Raw genomic sequence first — 22109 nt, forward strand, 5'->3', positions numbered from 1 at the left:
CATATATCGTATCTCAAGACTGAGTACAGTGTATCCCACCGTATCTGAACATTAATCATTAACCTGCTTGTCACATCTCATTACTAACTTTTCTAACTCATCACTTAACCAAATTTACATCTCTACAGTCTTCGATCTGTAAGGAAGATCGATAAACTACGTACAGGAGTATCAGTAACGACTATAGAGAGAGAGAGAGAGAGAGAGAGATGCAAGGTGCAACATAGTTTGAGAATCCAACTGCATAATGCCTACCTGTTTAATATGTGGTTAAGCTACTTATAAAAAAAAAAAAATATGTGGTTAAGCTTTTTTAATACCTATTAATTTCTCAATCATTAATATATTCTATTACAAGAAATGATATTAATGATTTATCTAAACCTAAACTAATAGACAAAATCTTATAAAGTTGAAATTAAATAACACAATCTTATTTATCTAAAGCCTATCTCTTGCTTAATTAACAATCCTATTCCTATATATATATATATATCTTACCACAAATTAAGGTTACCGTGTGGACCAAGTTATACTGTTAATGGTATTAAATATTTATAATAACCTTAAACTTGCTTGGATAATGGATGATGCAATGTTTGGTAAGCTTTTTAAAAAATATTTTTCTCTTCTCAATCGTAAAAACACACTTTTCATAAAATAATTTTCAAATCAAACACTTTTCCAAATAACTAAAAAGATGCTTTGGAAGAAGCGATCTATTATCGAGCCATCTTATTGGGAATAACGAAAGCATCTCTAAATACTCAAAGTTTCGTATCAGAAGCAAGTTTTCAAGAAACTGCTCAAGTTTTAGCAAAAGCCGCTCTCCGGGATCGTATCGATTGGTTGAAAGGTCTGAAAGAGAACGTTGTTCTAGAGGGGATGATACCCGTTGGTACTGGATTCAAAGGAATAATGAATAACTCTACCAAAGGCGATCCTATTATAGGAATAGCTTCCGGTACGCATGCTACAATTTTGACTGCCCAATAACGAAGAATTAAAAAGAAATACGTGACAAGCTCTAATATACATGTTGGGGTGACAGCATAACCACCCATCTTCGTTGGAGATAGCCGTGTGACCACCATTTCTCCTCCTTTGAGGGTAGGTGTCTTCTCCTCAGCTCTCTAGTTTTCTTTAATTTATTTATTTATTTCAAAATAAACATGTTTAATGTTTGTCACTAAACACTAAAAAATTTATAAAACAATTTTTTTTGTTTGAATCCCAAAATAATTCTTTTCAAATGTAAACCCTACAAAAATAAATAAAAAAACAGTTTTTAACTCTATCATATTAAATAAATAAATAATATCAATTTTACGAATAAAATTTAAAATTTACATATTTAATGATGTTAATCATGATACCATTATTATCACATCTTTTAAAAAATTTAAATAAAATAAAATTATGTAATGCATTAACTTTAAATCAAATAAATACACCTTGGTTTCAAATAAAATGGAGAAACCCTTGTCCCATATGACAAAGCTTTTAACAATGGAGAAGCGCATGGGAAATCGAGAATTAAGAGAAATGAATGCCTTCGTGAATGTCCTGACTTGGAGCGCAAGTCTCTCTGTGTCTCTCTTTCTCGCTTTAATGAAAAAAATTAATTCCAGCATGAATGGCTCGTTGGATCAAAGGGAAAGAGAGTTTTGACAATTAGGCAAAGAGAAGAAAAGTATACAGAGGGAAAGAGAGTTTTGTTTTGGCATTAATAAGCAATCCGCCAGAAACCCAGGACAATAAATAGGCGGAAACAAGAAACAAGAAACAAGGAAAATAAATAAAGAAAGAAAAAAACGCGTGACATTAATTTTAACATTAAAAAATTAATCTGCTTAATTTACTTCTAAACTCTATATTTAATTAGGCAGCTCATGACCTCAAAGAGAAATGTAGCAGCAGCAGCCAATATCTCTCTCACTTAGTCACTTGTTGCTGTCGGTTTATATATGACCAAAAAGAAAATATATATTTATATATATCCTAACACAAAATTACAAGATATTAATCAGTAACATATAAGCATATATTATTAAAGTTGATTAGCGTAAAAGGCAAGAATATATAGGACAAATTCACTGCTACGAGACTGTAATTATCGAATAATTTATAGCTAGTATATACTATTTTTACCGATTTATTTTAACTCAAAAGCTTCTCCTTTTCTTGTAAACAATATGATTTGAACTTTTTTTAAAATAGTTTTCAGAAAGAAATAAAAAAAATGTGTTGTCTAAGATAATTTATCTTATTTTAATCCCATGCGTCACGCAAGTGTCAAAATCGCCCTTTTTTGTAAGTTGGCAACTGGCAAGCATATCAGTAGCAAGACTATTTCTCACATTAGAAAAGCAATTGAAGTTGAGATCTTTGTAGTTTCCTCTTATCCTCGGTACTAACACGCCTTTGCTACTACATTTTCAAGATTTTTGATCTATATGAGAGGATGAACAGAATACTACTAGCTACTATGGTCCCAAAGACAAAAAAAAATTGACTCAAAATTCACAGAAAAGGACAAAAACCTCCATTGATTTAGCAGCAATTGATATCCCGTGTTTTAAAAAAGGGAGGGCTGGACAAAACTCAAGCACTGCACCACTTATACTTGTTCTAAAGGCTGCAAAATTGGGGATATGATGCCCATGATCTGCTAAACTTGGAGGAACATGGCGTGTTAGCACTTCGTTTCTTCACTCACCCACACCCAAATCTATGTTGGGGGAGACATTGACTTTCTTGTAGTCTTCAGAAAGCCACTTGGACTGCATGTAGCTGGCTTTTCTCCATGGAGGAATGTGGAGGCCCCTCTGTTTCAGAGATTGCCCTGCTGCTGAGCAGAGCAGAGAGATTATCTTCTTGAGCTTTTCTTCAGTGCCCACAAAGACCGAAGGGATTGTGTTGGTGAGCTCCTTGTAGGTTGCTGTAGGCCTTGCCAGTTCAAAGTGAGACCGAAAATCAATGTCTACTATAAGCCTTGTTGGTTTCTGATCATCATTACTGTCTCTCACCATGACATCGATATATTCATAATCACCTGAGAATTGCAAATCTTCAACAAAGAAACCCACTAAATATCAGAAATTGGGTCTTCAGAGAGAGAGAGAGAGAGAGAGAGAAGAGAAGAGAGAAAGACGATACCTTTGGTGCGACTAAAAGTGCAAACGGAAGAAGTTTTACAGAGAGAAGCTTCATAACCATCCATTTTCAGTCTTCTCACTAACCATTTCTTCACGCTAGAAGGTTCCCCTGCAATTCCCATTTCCCTCACATGCATCAAGAGTTTCTCAAGAACCCCAGCCTCAGTCTCCGAGGCGCTTCGAAGGATCTCCTGAGCAAAACGCAAAAGATAAGGAGAATCAGACCAAGAGAGCAAATAAAATAAGAAAACTGGAAAATACATGAATTAATTCTTTTGAGAGAGAAGGATTTGAAGTTGTAGGCGATCGACACACACACACCTGTAAGGCGAGATACGGAAGCTGATCATTGTGAGAAAGAGCTTTTGAAGATGGAGCTGAGATGGGAGAGGCGGACTCTGATTCAATGAAGTCTCTGACCATTTGAAGCAGTTCTTCTTCTGTTATGCTATCCATATTCCTTCTGTTTCTTCAGAGGAGGTAAGAGTTTGCACAGCAGGCTTTTTGTTTCTGTTTATGTAATTATATATATATATATATATATATGCTCTTTTTTTTTTTTTCTTTTTTTTTTTGACATGTATATATAAATGCTGTTGAGTGTTGAATCACCGTATGAGAACAGCTTGACGTGGCGATGTTAAAACGTCATTAAAATAACAAAAACTTGGCCATCAGAAAAGACTATGTATTAATTGTCTTTTAGCTTGAGAGAATTGTTCAAAACTTTGATTTTTTTTTTTCTTTCTTTCTAAATGATGTGGATGATCAAGTGACTCTGCCGGATAAATTTCAGATACACAATTTTGTTTGTAAGAACAATGAATGATCGAGTAAAATTCAATTAATCGATCGATGTTGCAGTATTAACCAAACGAGTAAACTGTTTGAAGTGATAAAAGAATGGAGGAAGATGAGAACATAATGTATTATCATTATGGCACCAATTTCCCATGCAAGAGTTGATTTCAGAGGCTTTCCTGCATGATTCATGGAGTAATACCTGAGAAAATATTGTTTCAGAGTCCAAATCTCATCGTAATTATCTTTTTGCTGTTCATGTGTGGTTATTTATTTGAATAGTTGTCTTGATACATGCGAATAAGGAGACTGTGTATCTTGAAATAAGTTGTGCTTGCGAAGCTCCCAGCACCTTGCGAGTTAATTAACCAATTATTATCTATAAAAAAATAAAAAAATAACCAATTATTGAGTGGGTAAAATATTATACTATTGCTATCCTTACCAATTACTCCTTTCGATTTCTGTTGATAAACTCTACCCCCATCGTAAACTTTGGATGTGACAAATATATAATAGATACAGTTAATAACTAATAAAGAGAATATTTTTAATTAAATAACACCTTCATCAATAATAATTTGAATGGTTGTCCGTTTGGGTGTTAAATTCAAATATTATTCGAATTCACCGCACGAATTAAGAAGTTTAATTATGTGAGATAAAATTTAAAAAAATATAATTTATTTTTTAAAAAAGTAAAATATTATTCAAAATAATATTCAAAACAAACACACGATCAAGACTCATTGCTTGAAAGTGCAACATCGGACGACGAATTAATATTATATTTCTAAAAGAGGTGCTATATATACCAATTTTAACCCCCCCCTCCCCCCCCACCACAAAAAAAAGAATAAATGATTAAGCAAAAGTTTTCACATCACTTTTTTAACAAATTCTTTATTGATAAAATCAATCAACCAGGGGTAATTGCTTCCTATCGGCTCTCGAGTTAGGACATGAGCAGTTGAATTCGCATCTCTCTCAGCATGTTCAATACTCTACGATCTCAGCCAGTGCAAACCTTATTTGATTCCATCTATTATATGACCCATTTTTCAAAACCTAAAATTTAACACTTCTCAAAACTTTACTAAAAAATAGCGAGGTATTGAATATAATGTTATATAACTGAAATTTAAACTACGAACTTATTATAATGTTTGATAACTATGCATGTCACAATAATGATAACATCAATATTTTAAAAGATTTTCTTAGCAATATATTTTAACTGTAATATGAGGTTTACATAATAGCTTTAAAGGGGAAGATACTAAAATGAGCTCTCAATTATTTGTGTTGATGATATTAGTAGTGAGATGGTTATAATAAAGGTGGAGAAACAAAATTATAATTATGAGTAGTATTAACTATCAAACATGAGCTACTTCATGTTTAGGCGGTTGTATTTCTTTGGTCAATTGAAGGATTAAATTGTTATTATCAAAGAAAATAATTTAAAAAATATTAAATGGAATTAAAATGATTCAATTTGAACATCTTCATTCCCAAGATCATTAATTTGGCCTAACTTGGGCTTTTTAGCTTTTTTCCCTCCTTGGTCCGCACTCCGCAATTTCCCATTTGATAAGGACACTATCGTCCGCTAATTCCACAAATGACGTTGAACACATATTATAATCATATTGTAATAAATGATTATTATCTGTTATCCGCATATGAGATAATAAGTGTTTTAGGTATTGAAATTATAATTTTTGTTTCTAATAAATACAAAAATGCATTATCTATAGTTGAACATTATTATTATTATATTATCCTTGCAGATCATTTTGTCATACTTACAATTTTTTTTTTTTTTTTGAACGACTTACAAATATTGTTTTAAGTTCAAATCACACCCACAACACCATATCAGTGTTGGGATGGAAGCACGGTCCACTTAAGGACATTAAAGAAGGTGAGAATCCATGACTATGATTGCCACGCTGAGTATACCTCGGTTAATCAGTTGGTTGACATGTTTGAGACCACAAATATTATCATGGTCACAAAAACCGCATAACCTAGTACACGGAGCATAATGATGTACATTGGCCATATTAAGAGAAAGTTTAAGTATAATTAATTATATATATATATATATATATATATATATATATATATATATATGTATGTTGAAAAGAAGTAAATATGCTTTTTGATGTGATTTCACTGAAATATAAATTTAACCCAATTACCATTTTCATGGGTGATAATTTTTTTTTATTGAGCCTTTCCGCTTACTCCTTTTTTGCTCTTGTTTTTCAGGTTATGATGATAAAGTCCTGGACCGCTGTGAGGAGAACCATAGGAGATCACTAGAGTTCATCATGAAACTTTTATTTTTAAATAATTACAGTTGGACAGTAAAAACTTCAATTATTATGGATCTTTAAAAAGTGTCATGTATAAGGTTTAGAACTATTTTCGACTAAGCGTTTTTGCATTAAATTAAATGAAATTTTTTAGTAGACGTTATTTCTTATTATGCATTGATTTATTCATTTAGTTAATTTGCTCTATTAAACCTTATAATACTTTGAGCTCGATCATCAAGAGACTAAGACGATAAATCTAGCCATAATGGGCCTGAGCATTACATTTGTGTCTTCTTTTTGATTCACCCTTTTTTTTTTTTTTTTTTTTGACATGTCCATACAAGAGGGGGAGGGAGGAGGGAGGATGTGATTCAGCCTTTTAAACTTAGAATATGTTTTCATTTTTCTCGAGTTTTGTGGCAACTTTCACCATGACCCTTAAATCTTGAAAATCTCTCTCATCTTTCCATCCATGATTGGTTGAACAAGATTATATATGAAAGATAATATCATGCGAAATAATAAATAAATAGACATAACAAAAATAAAAAATAAAATAAAAATTGACTTATGTCTACAAGATAAAACCTTAATTACTACATTTTGCTCTTATTTATTTGAGTGATGTTTACAATATAACAAATTCCTATTTATATAAGAATTAGATAATACAAATAAACTTCTATTATAATTAGGTAATTGTGACTAAGTGATAGACTTTAACTGTAACTATGCCATAGTATTCAACTGTGACTATGTGATAGTCTTCAACTGTGCATGGGTAGGTGATATCTTCAGTTGTAATTTAGATTCTTGATCTTCTGATATACTCTAACAACGTCTTAATCATAATGAATCAAATTAACTATTTTCTTCTTTTTGCAGGAATTAATTGCATTGGATGGTAAACTAGTCAAAGTGATGCATGAACATCTTCAACCAAACGTGATCTACCCAACAAAAAATTAACTATTAAGGTCCACAAAGAGCACTAAAAATCTTTGTCCTAATCGACAAAGCTTAAGGTAGAGCAATCTTAAAGGGGGATCCCGGCCCCTTTCCTTGAATGTGCCAGAATGGACGATGAATTAATACGTATTAATTCCTAATATTAACAGGTGCTAATAACAATTACAACCCACGTACAAATAATAATAATAATAATAATTGATTTGGCAAGCATTTACAAAAGGTTGCGTGTACGGTATCCCATGCTAGCTTTTGAAAAGTAAGCAGAATATATAGAAGAGTAGTAATAAATTGCTTTTATTTGTAAACGACATGGCAAATTAATAGAAGTTAAGCAAAATTGGTGTAGATAATAAACTTCATTTTCCATTACTTCTTGCCGTTGAAAGCTCAGTTTGGTAGCCAATGAATTGATGGTTGAATTAAATTTGTGCAGCCAATTATGACTAGAGATGATCTAGCCGTGCAAGTATGTACGCTTTTCCAGCGACTTTCGATATTTATATATATATATTTTGATGTATTCCCAATCCATTTAGGACTTTACCCATTCAATCCATGTATACACTAAGATTGGAGCTAGCATTATTCTAAAAGATTTTCTCAAAACAATACATTTTAATCGGAAAATGAAGTTTACTCCATCGTTTTAAAAGCAAAACAAGCTAAAATTAGCATAAGAAAATCTCAATATATATTATTTGTGTTTATGACTAGGAATAATAGTATTAATGATTGTAGTGATTAGAATAACAATAGTTATAGCGATAATGGTGATACGGGTGGGGCAAGGATTCTCTTCATTTCATTTGAAACGAATAATATTATTAATTTTATGGTCATGATTTAAAGTTTGTGTATCTAATTATGTATATGACGCATGGTCATACGCACCAACTTTAAATTATAACCATGAAATAACATTTGAAATTAAAAAGATCATATTTCTAATAGTGGTGATGGTGACAATAATGATAAATAATTAAAATTTAGCATCTATTAAAACATGATCTACTTCACTTTAATTTAAGCGGTTTATTTGTTTGAAATTAAAACGATTCAATATGAAAAATCTTTATTCCCAAGGTCATTATTTTGGGCCTAGCTTCGGCTGTTGCCATTTCCTCCCTAGCCCACATTGGCTAGTAGATCTTTACTTGTCGTTTGGACTGGCTGGTAAATTTTGAATTTAACAAGGAGTCAAGGACACCCTCACCCCCTATTGGCATATGACATATTATTTTTGCACATCACTTTTATATTTTTTGTACATCAATTTTTTAAATCAACTATTGAATTTGTAAGATTCACAATAATTCACATGTGGGTCCTACACCTTTATATCGACTATTAAACAATATAAACCTGTATAAAACTAGGCTTATTCGTTTAAAACTCAACTCCCTCATTTATATGATACTAAATCTTAGAATTTATGTGATATACTGATAGGGCATAATGTATCTTCATTATATAATGTAAATTATATAATAAACTTATGATTCATCATTTATATCAACAAGACAATAACACTTATTTTGTATGACTAGTGATTAAGTATGATCTAATCATGTAAATTATATAATATGATCAAACAGTTCATATGAATATGATATAAAGATTCATATTATATATATATATATATATATATATATATATATATATATATATATATATATATATAATGTTATAACTATAAATTACAGTCATATAATGTCATAAAATTCATAAATTTTAACTCATAAGTATACAATTCATAGTAATGTAAACTATAAATATTAAGAACTAGTAGTAATTAGATCACTTTACTACAAAAGATTGATATTTATTTTTTCGAGTTGAGTTGAGCTTAATTGTTAATTTTTGAAATTTGTCATTTGAGCTCGAGCTCGTAACAAAGAAAAGCTCGAGCTCGTGATAAATTTGAATGATCTAAGCTTGGTGACCTTGGACATGCACTACTCGCCCGAGCTCAACTCGTTTACATCCTTAATTTCAAATCCTATCGAGACAGAAGTTAAAAGCTGTTTAAATCAACCATAACCTGCATATTTGACGATAGAGAAAATGGAGAAAATAAATGATAAGCGAAGCTTTGAATAGCAATGGTTTTTTTTTAATTTTTTAATTGATAAAGGGTAAAGGTTACAAGAGAAGGTCATTTTTACTCTTGATACGAATGGAAGAAAGAATGAGATACGAGCTAGAAATGCTTATAAACGTAAGATGAGAGGTGACCCATTATTTTTAACTAAGCTATGTATTAAAAAATTAGCACAATAAGATTCTTTTAAAGCTAGCTTTCCAACTATAGAAATAGCGAAAATGATGCGTGGGGGACGGAAAAACGTTTTTCCGTCCCCCACACGTTATTTTTTAATAAAAAAATAATCTTTGATGTAACATCAAAAATTACATTTTTATTAAAAAATGACGGTTAGGAGACGAAAAAACGTCCCATGTGAACTACTGCTCATAGAAATAGAGCCAAATGAAAACTAATATAAGAAATAAGGCTGAAAAAATTTCAGTCAACGCGAATTTGAATAGCAAGTATCACACTAAGGCATCCCTTCAAGGACAAGAGAATATTATATAGACTCCATCATCAGCAGCAGATTCTATGGCCAGGAATTTTTATGGATAGAGTTATTATGGTCTCCTGTTATATATCCATTGCTATATAGCTGCTATTCAAAAACCATACAAACTGAAAGAGAAAAAGACCTAAAACTAAAAACTGAGGTCTTCCCAAACAAAATAAACTCAAAAGTCCAAATTCACTTGAAAGGGTAAAAAAGCCTCCATATTCAGATCAGTGATCACAGTGTGTTAATTATAAGTAGTTGGTTAATTCTTCATTGACTCAGTCAACCCACGACACCCAAATCCATGTTGGGTGAGGCGGAGACTTTCTTGCAGTCTTTGGAAAGCCATTTGGCCTTCATGTAGGTGGCTTTTCTCCAGGGAGGAACGTGGAGGCGACTCTCTCTCAGCGATCGCTTTGCAGCTGAGCAAAGCAGAGAGATTATCTTGTTGAGTCTTTCTTCACTCCCAACAAACACTGAAGGGATAGCGTTGGTGAGCTCCTTGTAGGCCGCTGTAGCCCTTGCCACCTCAAACTGTGACCTAAAGTCCATATCTACAATCAGCCTCGTTGCTCTCCCACTACTTTTATCTCTCACCATCACATCAATATATTCATAATGATGAATGACCTGTGAATTCCAAAACTGAAACAAACAACCCCATAAGAAATTAACACACAGAGACAGAGAGAGAGAGAGAGAGAGAGAGAGAGACCTTTGGAGGACATTTGGAGAGACCAAAAGTGGAAACCCACGAAGTTTTGCAGAGAGAAGCTTCATAACCATCCATTTTCAGTGTTGTCACTAACCATTTATTCAGATTAGTAGGTTCCCATGCCATTTCGACATCTCTCAATATTTTCTCACAGACCTTAACCTCATCCTCTGTGGCCCTTCCAAGTATCTCCTAAAAAATTTTCATGAGACGCACAAAACATATAATTAAAAAATATGACAAATTTAAGGACAAAGACAAAGGAAGTTATAGAAGATATATATATATATATACCTGCAGTAAGGTGAGATATGGGGGGTGATCCATGGGAGACAGAGGTTTTGAAGATGGAGCTGAGATGGGAGAGGCTGGCGGCCTTAATTCAGTGAAATCTATGATCCTCTGATGAAACAATTGTTCTTCTGTTATGCTACCCATAATCCTTGTGTTTCTTCCAAATGAAGGAAAGATCCAGAGTTGTCAACAAGCTTATAATTATCATACCGTAGAGTATAGAATCAAATGTATGAGAACAGCTTGACGGGGCAATGCATCAGGAAAACGATGTATTATTCTTTTTTATTTTTTAGTAGAGAGAAATGTTCAAACTTCAAACGATGTTATCCATCCTCTCTTTCTCTCCAAATTACTTAGAAAAAGGCCCTTGAGAAAAAGACAAAATTTTCAGCAAGTAAAAAATGACTTTTTAAAAATGATTTTTGAGAGTATTTTTGTGCATGAAAACATGCATGAACAATCCTGTGTTCCTTTCCTCCGAAAGAATATATGCACCGAAACCAACAATATTAGCTTAATGATAAGGTTATGAAGATGCTTAATTACTTTTAAACCTGTTGGTGACATCATGATGAAAGATATCCTCTCAATAGAGATGAGTAAGCACAAGGCAAAATATTACATTTGTCAAACAGAAAATGCCATATTTTATTAGAGAATTGGCATGAAAAGAGAATGTCATCCAATCTAAACTACCCCTTAAATTGAGAATATTTTTCTATCAAATTCACGAGCAATTACCAAGTGATCTTAAAAGACCAGAAATTCCGGCCTATCTCTCACTGACCATTTATTAGATTAATCCAAATCCGAGTCAAATGTACGTGTTTCATCATGGCAACCTTATTCCACGCTCTAAACCTAATTTTTTATCCCAATACTTCTCTCTTTCAATTCCTTAGTTGATACGAAGTTTCCCAGGCCACCCGTTGCTTACATCATCACCTTTTTTTAATAAAAGGAAAATGTGTTTTTGAGGTCCATGGAGTATATTTGACTTTTTATCAAATTACTTTAAATTTTACAGATTTACTTCTTAATGTTTCAATGGTTAATTGGTTATCAAATAGATAATTTCGTTATATTTTTAATACTGCTGTCACATCATACCAATTAAAAGGTTCACATGTCCCATTAATTAAAAAATATATAATTATAGATACAAAAATATAAAAATAAAATTCAAAAAGAATGAAAAAAATACCAGAAGTAGGATGAGTCGCACAACCAACCCAACAGTGAGAAATGAGAATGACCCGCGCAGCTACCGCAATCACTTTAGAGGTGGACGTGGCCTGAGCAGCTACCCCAACACTTGGGGTAGCAGCACCGGCAAGCGGCCATTCCACATCTATTATTTTATATTTATAGTTATAATTATAATTTTTTCTTTTTATATTCTTTTTATTAAAGGAGAGACAAATTAACTTTTGATTAGATATGATGAGTCAATATTATTAGAAATTTAACTAAAGATAAATAAAATGGCCTATTTGATATTAATTAAAACCTCAAATATTGGTTCGATAAAAAAGTCATACCCCAAAAAGGTCTAGGGCATTTTTTTCCTTTTTTTAAAAAAAAAAAAAAAAAAAAATCTTAAAACTTACTCAATATATATCTATAGCACATTTACCTACTTTGATTTCCTCCCTGGCCCGCATTGGCTAGTAGATATTTACTAGTTGTTGGGACTGGCAGGTCAATCTGATATTTGATAAGGACACCTTAAGACCATCAAACCGCAACTGACGTGGAACCCAGAGCTTGTTCCAATACTGCCACGTACACAAGCTGGCGTGGAAAAGAGTAAACCTTTTTTCCTGAACTCTTTCAATAGAAAACAAAGAAATTTAATGTCATCTTAAACCCACAGCTCCTTTCACCCGGCAAGCTCAAAGCGCTCACATCAAGCAACACCTGGACAAACCCCACACAACAGAGACATCTCCTGCCAGGAGAGACCCACTTTCGATCATAATCGACGGCCAAAACTTTGGATCTGAGAAAAGATAGGTAACTGCTCCCGTGACACTAGCCTTATTTGTTTTATAATATATGAGAACAATAAGTTTCGTATATGGCCTTCCCAACTGTCGAAGCAAAATTCAGTTTACTTTTTCCCTTTCATACGAGGGCAAAACACTACTTTTCTTTTTGTGCGATTTTGCCGGAAAATAATATCACTTTTCATTTTCCCGAGAAAATTTCTCAAGCACAGGTTCGAGCCTGAACCCAATCTTGCATTTCGTCTTATAAAGTTTTCTAAAGAAGCATGATATTTTTATTTTCTTTCTGATTCGGTTCCAATTAGAGCACGTAGGGTCATTCTTTGCTGTGTGCTGTGTGATTGATGTTCTAGGGTTTGGAATTTTATTTTATTTTTTTAAAAAAATTTGCTTATGGAATTTCGACTTGTTTTGGAGAATGTGGCCTTTTTTTGATTAGATGGATGAACTAAGGTTCTTTGAGAACCACGGATTTGTTGCTGGGGAAGAACTTTCCTAACTCGCTTGTTTGGCTGCTGAGAAAATAGATGAGAATATTTTGAACGCGAAGTTTTGAATTTCATTATTTATTACGTTATAGTTTTCAGCAAAAAGGACGGGAAAAATGACGAAGAAACTAAAGTCAACTAAGCTAGCTAAAGCTAAGTGTATCAGCTTGATTTTGTTCCAAAAGTTTAGAACTCCAGGAATTCATGCCCAATTATTTCTTCTTAGCAACCAAACAGTCATGACTGTTCCTTATTAGTTATTTTCTTAGTTTTGACGTATTTGGGTTCCCTTTTTTTTTTGTGTGTGTATGGGGAATGTAATTGCAGAATTTTGACGATTAGTATAACAATACACCACACACTTGCTTGGGCCTTTTTTGGAGGCTTATGAAGAGATGAAAATTGTTGCGTACTAATCTCTGATAATTTTTCTTTAGTTGACTCAAAAATAAAAGCTCTTGTAAGGACTTATAATTGAGATATTAATGTTAAATTTCCATTCAGTAATTTCAACATCTAAATTTTGGCAGGGAAATTATGAAACCTATTATTGTGAACTTATGGGTCATCTCATTGGGAAAAAATATCACGAGTAACTCTCAATGACCAATAATTTTGGATAGATAACAGCCTTAAGTTCAAGTACTTTGATTGAGATGCTTTGCTGTATCACAGTGGAATACTGTTCTAGTTTGAGAGAGGTGAGGAGAATATGTGTTCTGAGACGAAGTGGAACATTCTATATGATATTTTTAAATTCTCCAGTTGCATGGGATTCATGATAATTATCTTTACTTGGTACATCACATATGTATATATTGCTTTATCCATTGCGTATATATGATATTTCTGATTTGTGAATGTCTTAATGGATTTTACATTTCATAAGGTATTTACCATATTTGTTGTTTGTGTACTGTTGTTACTGATAAGGGCTTATATTTTGCTTTATAAAAGCGGCGGCACAAGCATGGAATCCGGTCCTCTTACATTTTTTGTTTTTCTGATTTGTACGTTATACACACGCCCTGAAGTCTTATAAAATAAAAAAGAAAAGAAAAAAGAAGACGCGCCCTGAAGTCTTGAGCTTACACCCACATTATCTGCAACATTCTTTCTGAGGTTTCATTTGAGCTAGGGCTCATTGGCCTTCAGGCTCTAGTCTTAATTCAAAGTTCAATCTGTTTGCTTCTCTTGCCTTCCGGAAATAATTGTAGAAATTAAATGGATTGATGTATCTATTGGTTAGAAATCGTCAGTTATTGACATCAGGATTAGTTGAGAATTGAGCTGTGCTTCTATAAGGAGCTTGCATCTTCCTTCTAATTCATGTATTTAATAAAACTAGTACTGTCCTTATTCCTGGAAAAAAGACTACTGTATGTATTTGTCAGTTACATGCATCTACACTTGGAGTTTGATTGTGCTTCAAAATTGGGTATGTTTGGCGGGTTGGGTTCGTGTCAACCTGTTGGGTTAGAGTACGACCTGATTAGCAACCCGATTAATAATCGGGTTGGGACGGGTCAACCCGATTGTTATTATTATTATTATTATTATTTTAAAAAAATAAAAAATAATTAAAAAAAAAATGCCGTAAACAGGTTGACGGGTCATAAACGGGTCGTAAACAGGTTCATAGGTCGTGGGAATTTTTTTAATCGGGTCGCACTCCCAGACACGATTCTAATTGGGTCATAATTGGGCTGACCCTGATTATGACCCGAACCCGACTAGCACAAACCCAAACCCCGTATTTTCATGTCGTGTTCGTGCTGGGTTCGTGGATCGTGTCAAAAATTGCCAATCCTAGCGCGCACACACATATTGAAGACAGTACCGTCTTTCTAGTTCATGCATACTAGATTTCTCCCAGTCAAGTATTCTGCTACACTTACTGTTTGAACTATCATGATTTTCTGTTTCCATTACCTAATGGATTGACATGATCTTCTACAGTTTTCTGGTGATTAATTAACTTATAAAAAACAATTGTTTTGATTAATTGGTTGTTGTTTCAATGCAGGCTTCAGGATCCTGACCCTTGATACTTCTTTTCACTATTAGAAGCAAAAGTTCATACCTGATCGGGCTTTCCCCTTTTTCTATATCATATCTTGTGTGAAGAAGTGGTTTCCTCACAGTTGGCACAAAGAAACGTAAAAAAAAAAAAAAAGAAAGAAAGAAAAAAGAAAAGAAAAAATAATGCAAGAAAAAGGGCTGATAAAGGATTTTGGGACATAAGTTGAAGTTTCAAGTAAAGTATCACAACCACGCTCCGGATATCGGCACATCAAGTAGAATTTGTTTCATAGTTCTACTCAATGGGATGGAGAGGGGTTTTCTATTCATTATTTTTTTTCCTTACTTTGGTCGAGTCCTCGGGCAGATCAGGGAAAATATGGTCGCTTAACCTGGGTGCTGAGTCTGCAAAGTTCTTCAGCTGGCCAATCTTCAGCGCAAGCATATTTGTAGCTGTTGCTCTTGTGCTCTCCATGTATCTTATCTTTGAGCACTTAGCTGCTTATAATCAGCCAGAGGTTCTCGCATAGTTTCTTAGTTGTTTGCAATTTTTGTTTTTGTATTTATATTATTCTTTTGTTGCTTTGATCTGTATTCATTTAGGCCCCTGTACCATACTATTGTTGCCATTTTCTTTCTATCTATACAGATTACCTTGTATCATCTTTTGGCCTTGCTAGTTCCTCATAATATTACTATTATTCTTGTTTTCCTTTAACATGATCATCCAAGGTTGACAGCTGTAAATTTTGTCATTTTCAGGAGCAGAAGTTTCTAATTGGTCTCATTCTCATGGTTCCTGTTTATGCACTAGAATCGGTAAGACAGATGCTACTTCTTATGTTTATTCCCCCTTCATTTTGTTTTACTGCTTGTCATTTATTTTTTTCAATGGTCTCCTAGTTTTTCATAAATTTCCAATAGTATTTGAATGGTTATAATGCTTCCTGGGATGCAACAAAAGAGTGTTCATCCTGCAATGCTTGCATTAATAGGTCATCTTACCTTGTCATATGGTTCAAAAATTTATCAGTATGTTGTTACATCATTTTCCTTGGACTACATAAATGCATGTATTCAGGTGTAATGTTGTCTTATCAAGAAATGATTAATTGTGGCTACATAGAGTGACTGATAAAATCACACGCCATTGCATATTCGTAGCATATATATATAATTAGGAAGAGTCTTTAGTGGAGCGCTCTAATTCTGGTTGGCAATTGTTGAAAAGAACATTGTGTACTTTTGTGAGTTTATTCAGAAAAAAGAAGAAGAAAATAAGACAGATCTGACAAGAAAACAAATGAACTGTGGTGGGATGGTGATACAATACTGTCATAGGATATAGTAGCACCCAATAACCGAAATGGTAAATCGTGACAATGAAGATGCTCTGCATTACTCAATGTTGTATAATGCTAATGCTATTACCTCATTTCGTATAGAAGTGGTTGGGTAATAGAATAGATCGTGGTACTTGGTAAAATTGGAAATAATTGGGTTAAGTTTTGAGAAGAGTGAAGCAGATTTTCAGAAAAGGCTGGAGGTTGTGACAAACATAAAATCTTTGATCTGCTTGTCACATTTTCTTAGAAAAAAAAATCAGCTAATATAATATGTAGCTAGCACTTATAATTTTTTGTGAACTAATTTTACATTGTGGAAATGTTTTGTACTTCAGATTTTGTCACTTTTGGATTTGAATGTTGCATTTTACTGTGAAAAAGCTGGGGACTTTGTCACTTTGCTTTGGCTCAAGTGGGGGGGGGGGGGGGGGGGGGGGGGGGGGGTGGAATTGAGGTCATTTATAGGTTAGAAAAAAAAGTGAAATATATGGAGACTTATGGAGCTTTATGTTAAATTGCTTTGCGCGACATCTGTATCTCTTTTTGCATAATACTTTTACACATCAGAAAATTAGGTGTTATGAACAATATTTGACATGAAATGCTACCGCATTCGAGTAATATAGCAATAGATTCTTGATATGATAATTTAACAACCTTGACTATTCACTTATTCACAAAGCCTACTACTCATGAGTATTTTAGCATCTGATTGCCTGCACAATGTAAGAAATTCAGCCTGTATGGCTGTGTAGTTTTAGTAATTCTATGGTGGACTACTTTTTTGCATAAAACTTTGACACATTAGAAAATTAGGTCTCATGAACAGTATTTGACATGAAATGCTACCGCATTTGAGTAATATAGCTATAGATTCTTGAATATGATACAGAATTTAACAACCTCGACTGTTCACATGTTCACATAGCCAACTACTCAGGAGTATTTTGGCATCTACTTGCCTACACCATGCAAGAAATTCGGCCTTTATGGCTGTGTAGTTTTAGTAATTCTAGTCGACTAATTGTTTGGGTGCAGTTTTTGTCACTTTTGAATTCAGATGCTGCATTCAACTGTGAAGTAATTCGCGACTGCTATGAGGCTTTTGCGTTGTATTGCTTCGAGAGATACCTGATTGCGTGCTTAGGTATGTAGAGGGTTGTGCATATGTATTTATTGATTGGTGGCAGTGATTGTCTCTTAAATTTGTTATACTGGATGCAGGGGTGGAACTAGGGGTAAAGGCTTTGGGGGGACTATTGTTCCCCCAAAATAATAGTCCCCCAAAATTTTAAAATTACCCCTAACATTGGGGATTGTGCATATGTTCTTATGTCACCCCACACTTCAATGTCTAGTTCCACCCGTGACTGGATGATACAATCAATAAAGTCTGTAACAGATTGGCTTTTGTTTTCTTTTTCTTTTTAATAATATTGCATGTTCGCATGCATACTTGTGTGTGGCTCAAGCAATTGATGGATTGGATAATTTGATTATGAAATTCCTGAAATTGATGTAATAGTATTGTCTACTGAATTTTGGTATTATTTTCTGTACTGTTTCTTGACAAAAATATTGCTGCCTGTAGGTGGTGAGGAAAGTACGATCGAGTTTATGGAAAGTCAGAGCCTAATGGACTCCAGCTCACCTCTTTTGGAAGAAGCATACAGTTATGTAGTTGTAGAACATCCTTTTCCATTAAATTGCATCCTAAGAGATTGGCACCTTGGTCCTGACTTCTATAATGCCGTGAAAATTGGCATAGTTCAATATGTATGTGCTTATTTTTTGATTGAAGATTATTGCATTGTTCTTTTTATATTGCATTTCGCAGCCTATGTTTGGTGCTTACCGAAACATTATTTTCAGATGATATTGAAGATGATCTGTGCATTGCTAGCAATGATTCTAGAAACTTTTGGGGTTTATGGGGAAGGGAAGTTTGAGTGGAGATATGGGTAAGACATCCTTATTTACCTTTCATGTTTCTTGATCAGCTTGTACATTCATTACACGCACACATGTGCTTGCACACACACACACACAGGCAAACACAAATTACAAATGTTGTGCCTGCTTGGGATTACTAAATCTATTGCTGAAAAATACATTTTCTTGTGTCTTAGTAATTATTTCTATTTTTGTTTTTGCTTGCAGCTATCCATACTTGGCAGTTGTTCTTAATTTTAGTCAGACATGGGCTCTATATTGCCTTGTACAGTTCTACACTGTTATTAAAGATAAATTACAACCGATTAAACCACTGGCAAAGTTTCTAACTTTCAAATCGATTGTATTCCTGACATGGTGGCAAGGTGTTGCTGTTGCATTTCTTTTCTCCATGGGAGCCTTTAAAGGATCTTTGGCTCAGGAGCTGAAAACACGTATACAAGACTACATCATCTGTATAGAGGTATGTAATGGAAATATGCATTATGATTATTTTTTATTTCCTTTGTGTTTAATGCTGCTTATAAAAAGGTTTTTGTACAAATAGGATATTTCTTTGAAAATAAGCTGCAATTGTTGTGGGTAATTCGCACATGAAGGCCAGATATGTTACCAATGAATTGGAGAAAATGTAGGTAAAAATGATCTGGATTTTGCCTAGTTGATATTTTGTACAGGAAAGTGATAAAGTTTACATTATATAAGCAAAGGAATGAAAAAATCCTGTTATTATTGTTGTATATTCCTTTCATTTGGTTATCAACATGCTTGCATGATGGGTTTTATAGTATTGAAGAAGCTGTTGAAAAAACTGGGCTAAGATTTTTGTAGGTTGGTCGAGAGAGGCTTTATATGGGGGGGGGGGGGTTTATTATGCAGGCACAAATCATAGTATTTTTTTGATAAGTAAGAAAGTTGTATTAAAAAAGCGTAAGGCGCCCCTAAGTACACACTAAGTATACACAGGAACAGTCAAAGCAGCCTACAAAAAGAAAAAAAACCCAACAAACCCTCAAACCCAAACCCTTAAGAAGCATTTGCCGCCACCGCACGTTGAGCCTTGCCTTTCTTATGCCGAGTGGACTCACTTGCATCACCGTAGTTGATGGAGCTTATCAAATTCAAAATCTCCTTTCTGCCTTTCGACTTCGGGGTGATGTTTTGGATATTTGTTAGAAGTGTATGTCATGGTTTCAATTACTTATAAAAAATATATAAATAAAAATGACTTAAGATGGATATCGCAAACTTAATAAATATTGAATGGAAATTCAAATAAAATTTCAATCATACTCCAAATCACCAACCCAATTTAAGGTTGAGATAAGATGCTGTGTAACAGTGTATCTCATTCTCAATAGTGATCATGACAGATCCTGCATCACTTTCAAACTTGTTTTGGCTTTAGTACATTTTATAATTATCACTTCGAGATTCTACAAAGATTCTTCTTTTATATAATTATCTCTCTCTCAGTTGGAGCTTAAAATTGCATGCCTTTGAAGTTATAACATGAATGCAAAAAAGCTTTTGTTGAACTTCTTTTAGTTAGATGATAGGTTTTAATACATTTTGGGTAATTTGACTTGTAAAAAAAATATTCTGTGGATTTTGTATCGTTGTTATGGCTGTTGGGGGTACTTTTCTGCAGTATTTGTATCAATAGGAGATATGGGATTGGGGAATCCAGGATGTTGGATACTCTACTCTATTTCATAACTATGCCGCTTGGATTACACACTGTTGCATAAGCACCAAGTGTGCCTCAAATTCCTTTTGGGGCTTCTCAATGCTGAAGAAACTATAAACAAATCTGTTTTGCAAGCCGATCTTTGTTTACCAAGTAAACTATGATGCATGAGGTTATTCTTCACAGTATCATGCCATTCTATGGTCCTTTTCATTAAATAAAACCTTTCATTTAATATCTGGGAAGTTAAAAGGGTCAATGCTTGCAAGGCTTCTGACTTCTTGCTTGCGAAATAGATGGGTGTTGCTGCCGTGGTGCACCTGTATGTCTTCCCAGCAGTACCTTACAAACGTGGAGAACGATGTGTTCGTAATGTAGCTGTGATGACTGACTATGCATCATTAGGATCACCCCCTGATCCTGAGGAGGTTCGTGACTGCGAAAGAACAACTAGAGTTCGCTTGGCTCGGCATGATGAGCGAGAAAAACGCTTGAATTTCCCTCAGAGTGTTCGTGACGTGGTCCTTGGAAGTGGCGAAATTGTAAGATATCAACCTTCTTATTTTAGTTTGCTTTTTTCTTCTTTTCTGTTTTGCTGAACTCATTCATTCGTTCTTTCAGATTGTTGACGACATGAAGTATACAGTATCACATGTTGTAGAACCAGTGGAAAGGGGAATTGCAAAGATAAATAAAACGTTCCACCAGATATCTGAAAATGTGAAACGCTATGAGGAGCAGAGAAGGAGCACCAAGGATGATAGTTATGTTATCCCCATGAATTCATGGACGAGGGAATTTTCTGAAGTTCACGATAATCTTGTTGAAGGTAGTGTTAGTGACAGTGGTTTGTCCAATGGGAAAAGACAGCATCCCCAACCCAGAGCCTCGGTAGCTCGAAGTAAAACGGGCAGATAATGGTCACAGCTATTTGTCATGTAAATACACGAGAAATCCAAATTTTTCGATGCCGTCGATGAAAAGCCGGTGGCTTACAGAGGTAACACATCAAGGGGGTGAAAGTGATCAGTTCTTGCACAGGATTTCCTTTTAATGGAGTGGTGACTGCGTTAGAGAATCATGGTGATTCGGTGAATTGATAGACCAGGAAATGATGCTGCCTAATTCACCATGCAATGCAACTATCTTTACCATCACACCTATGTTACTGTTTCGAATGACTTGTTGATATTAATTCAGCAAAATAAATTACTCGAGTATACAGTGCGTCATGAAACTGGCTTTTGTGCAAAACTTGTATTAGCGGGAGTGGCTCCCCTCCAATTGGGAAGCTTCCCATTTCCTCCCATTTTAAATGGGAGCACATTTGTTGTAAAAAAAAAAAGTTAAAAAAAGGTTTCAATGGTTAACACCAATTGTTTTTAGAAAATTGAGGAGTTTTTTTTGTTTTTATTTTTTTGTTTATTTTTTTACCTTGCAACTTCCCCCTCCCCCCACCCAAAAAAAAAAAAGAAGCTTTGAATTTAAAAACTTTTAAAAAAATTGTAAACAAAAAAGAGTGAGCAGATTTTGGTCAGGCCGGCCATCGTACTAGGCCAAAAATTGGCGAAAAATGAGACACAAGGCATAGTCTTGGCCCCAAAAAAGGAGTCTGATCCTATATTTTAAAAAAAAAAACAATTCGAGGTTAATGGAGTAATTCCATGCAAGATGGATGAGGGATTCAAAACTATAAAACGTATTTTTGTTAAAAAAAATAATTAAATAGAAAACCAGCAAAGAAAG

At 34.0% G+C, this 22109-nt stretch overlaps 3 protein-coding genes across 5 annotated transcripts; 1 reads left to right on the top strand and 2 right to left on the bottom strand.

Moving 5' to 3' along the window:
* Positions 1 to 2339: 2339 nt before the first annotated feature.
* On the bottom strand, positions 2340 to 3653 carry LOC133867086 (uncharacterized). 2 transcript variants are annotated; one of them, XM_062303768.1, is made up of 3 exons: positions 3480 to 3653; positions 3160 to 3349; positions 2340 to 3055 (listed from the first exon to the last, which is right to left on the bottom strand). In XM_062303768.1, the coding sequence occupies exons 1-3, from the start codon at positions 3612 to 3614 to the stop codon at positions 2712 to 2714; spliced, it is 669 nt and encodes a 222-aa protein (XP_062159752.1). In that variant the 5' UTR covers positions 3615 to 3653; the 3' UTR covers positions 2340 to 2711. The 2 variants fall into 2 exon arrangements, with proteins under 2 accessions (XP_062159752.1, XP_062159751.1); XM_062303767.1 differs by having other exon boundaries at positions 2340 to 3070.
* A 6141-nt stretch (positions 3654 to 9794) lies between these two features.
* Positions 9795 to 11146, bottom strand: LOC133866796 (uncharacterized). Of its 2 annotated transcripts, none has more exons than XM_062303442.1 (3): positions 10853 to 11146; positions 10559 to 10750; positions 9795 to 10473 (listed from the first exon to the last, which is right to left on the bottom strand). In XM_062303442.1, exons 1-3 carry the CDS (start codon positions 10994 to 10996, stop codon positions 10126 to 10128), a joined length of 684 nt encoding a protein of 227 aa, XP_062159426.1. In that variant the 5' UTR covers positions 10997 to 11146; the 3' UTR covers positions 9795 to 10125. The 2 variants fall into 2 exon arrangements, with proteins under 2 accessions (XP_062159426.1, XP_062159425.1); XM_062303441.1 differs by having other exon boundaries at positions 9795 to 10488; positions 10853 to 11139.
* Positions 11147 to 12945: 1799 nt separating this feature from the next.
* LOC133866425 (protein LAZ1 homolog 1) lies at positions 12946 to 21753 on the top strand. Its single transcript, XM_062302947.1, has 9 exons — positions 12946 to 13076; positions 15379 to 15892; positions 16137 to 16193; positions 17759 to 17867; positions 18312 to 18496; positions 18593 to 18681; positions 18881 to 19136; positions 20660 to 20905; positions 20985 to 21753. Exons 2-9 carry the CDS (start codon positions 15677 to 15679, stop codon positions 21279 to 21281), a joined length of 1455 nt encoding a protein of 484 aa, XP_062158931.1. The 5' UTR covers positions 12946 to 13076; positions 15379 to 15676; the 3' UTR covers positions 21282 to 21753.
* Positions 21754 to 22109: the final 356 nt, after the last annotated feature.

The sequence above is a fragment of the Alnus glutinosa genome, chromosome 4, assembly GCF_958979055.1.
Source record: "Alnus glutinosa chromosome 4, dhAlnGlut1.1, whole genome shotgun sequence".
In the NCBI taxonomy this organism is placed as follows: domain Eukaryota; kingdom Viridiplantae; phylum Streptophyta; class Magnoliopsida; order Fagales; family Betulaceae; genus Alnus; species Alnus glutinosa.

Coding starts and splice junctions, on each gene's coding strand:
- LOC133866796 (XM_062303441.1), bottom strand. CDS start 10,996: ATGGGTAGCATAACAGAAGAACAATTGTTTCATCAGAGGATCATAGAT. Junction 10,751..10,852: donor CATATCTCACCTTACTGCAG/GTATATATATAT, acceptor AAAATTTTTTAG/GAGATACTTGGAAGGGCCAC. Junction 10,489..10,558: donor TCTCCAAATGTCCTCCAAAG/GTCTCTCTCTCT, acceptor TGTTTGTTTCAG/TTTTGGAATTCACAGGTCAT.
- LOC133866425 (XM_062302947.1), top strand. CDS start 15,677: ATGGGATGGAGAGGGGTTTTCTATTCATTATTTTTTTTCCTTACTTTG. Junction 16,194..17,758: donor CTGTTTATGCACTAGAATCG/GTAAGACAGATG, acceptor GTTTGGGTGCAG/TTTTTGTCACTTTTGAATTC. Junction 18,682..18,880: donor AAGTTTGAGTGGAGATATGG/GTAAGACATCCT, acceptor TTTTGCTTGCAG/CTATCCATACTTGGCAGTTG.
- LOC133867086 (XM_062303767.1), bottom strand. CDS start 3,614: ATGGATAGCATAACAGAAGAAGAACTGCTTCAAATGGTCAGAGACTTC. Junction 3,350..3,479: donor TTCCGTATCTCGCCTTACAG/GTGTGTGTGTGT, acceptor CGTTTTGCTCAG/GAGATCCTTCGAAGCGCCTC. Junction 3,071..3,159: donor CACTTTTAGTCGCACCAAAG/GTATCGTCTTTC, acceptor TCTTTGTTGAAG/ATTTGCAATTCTCAGGTGAT.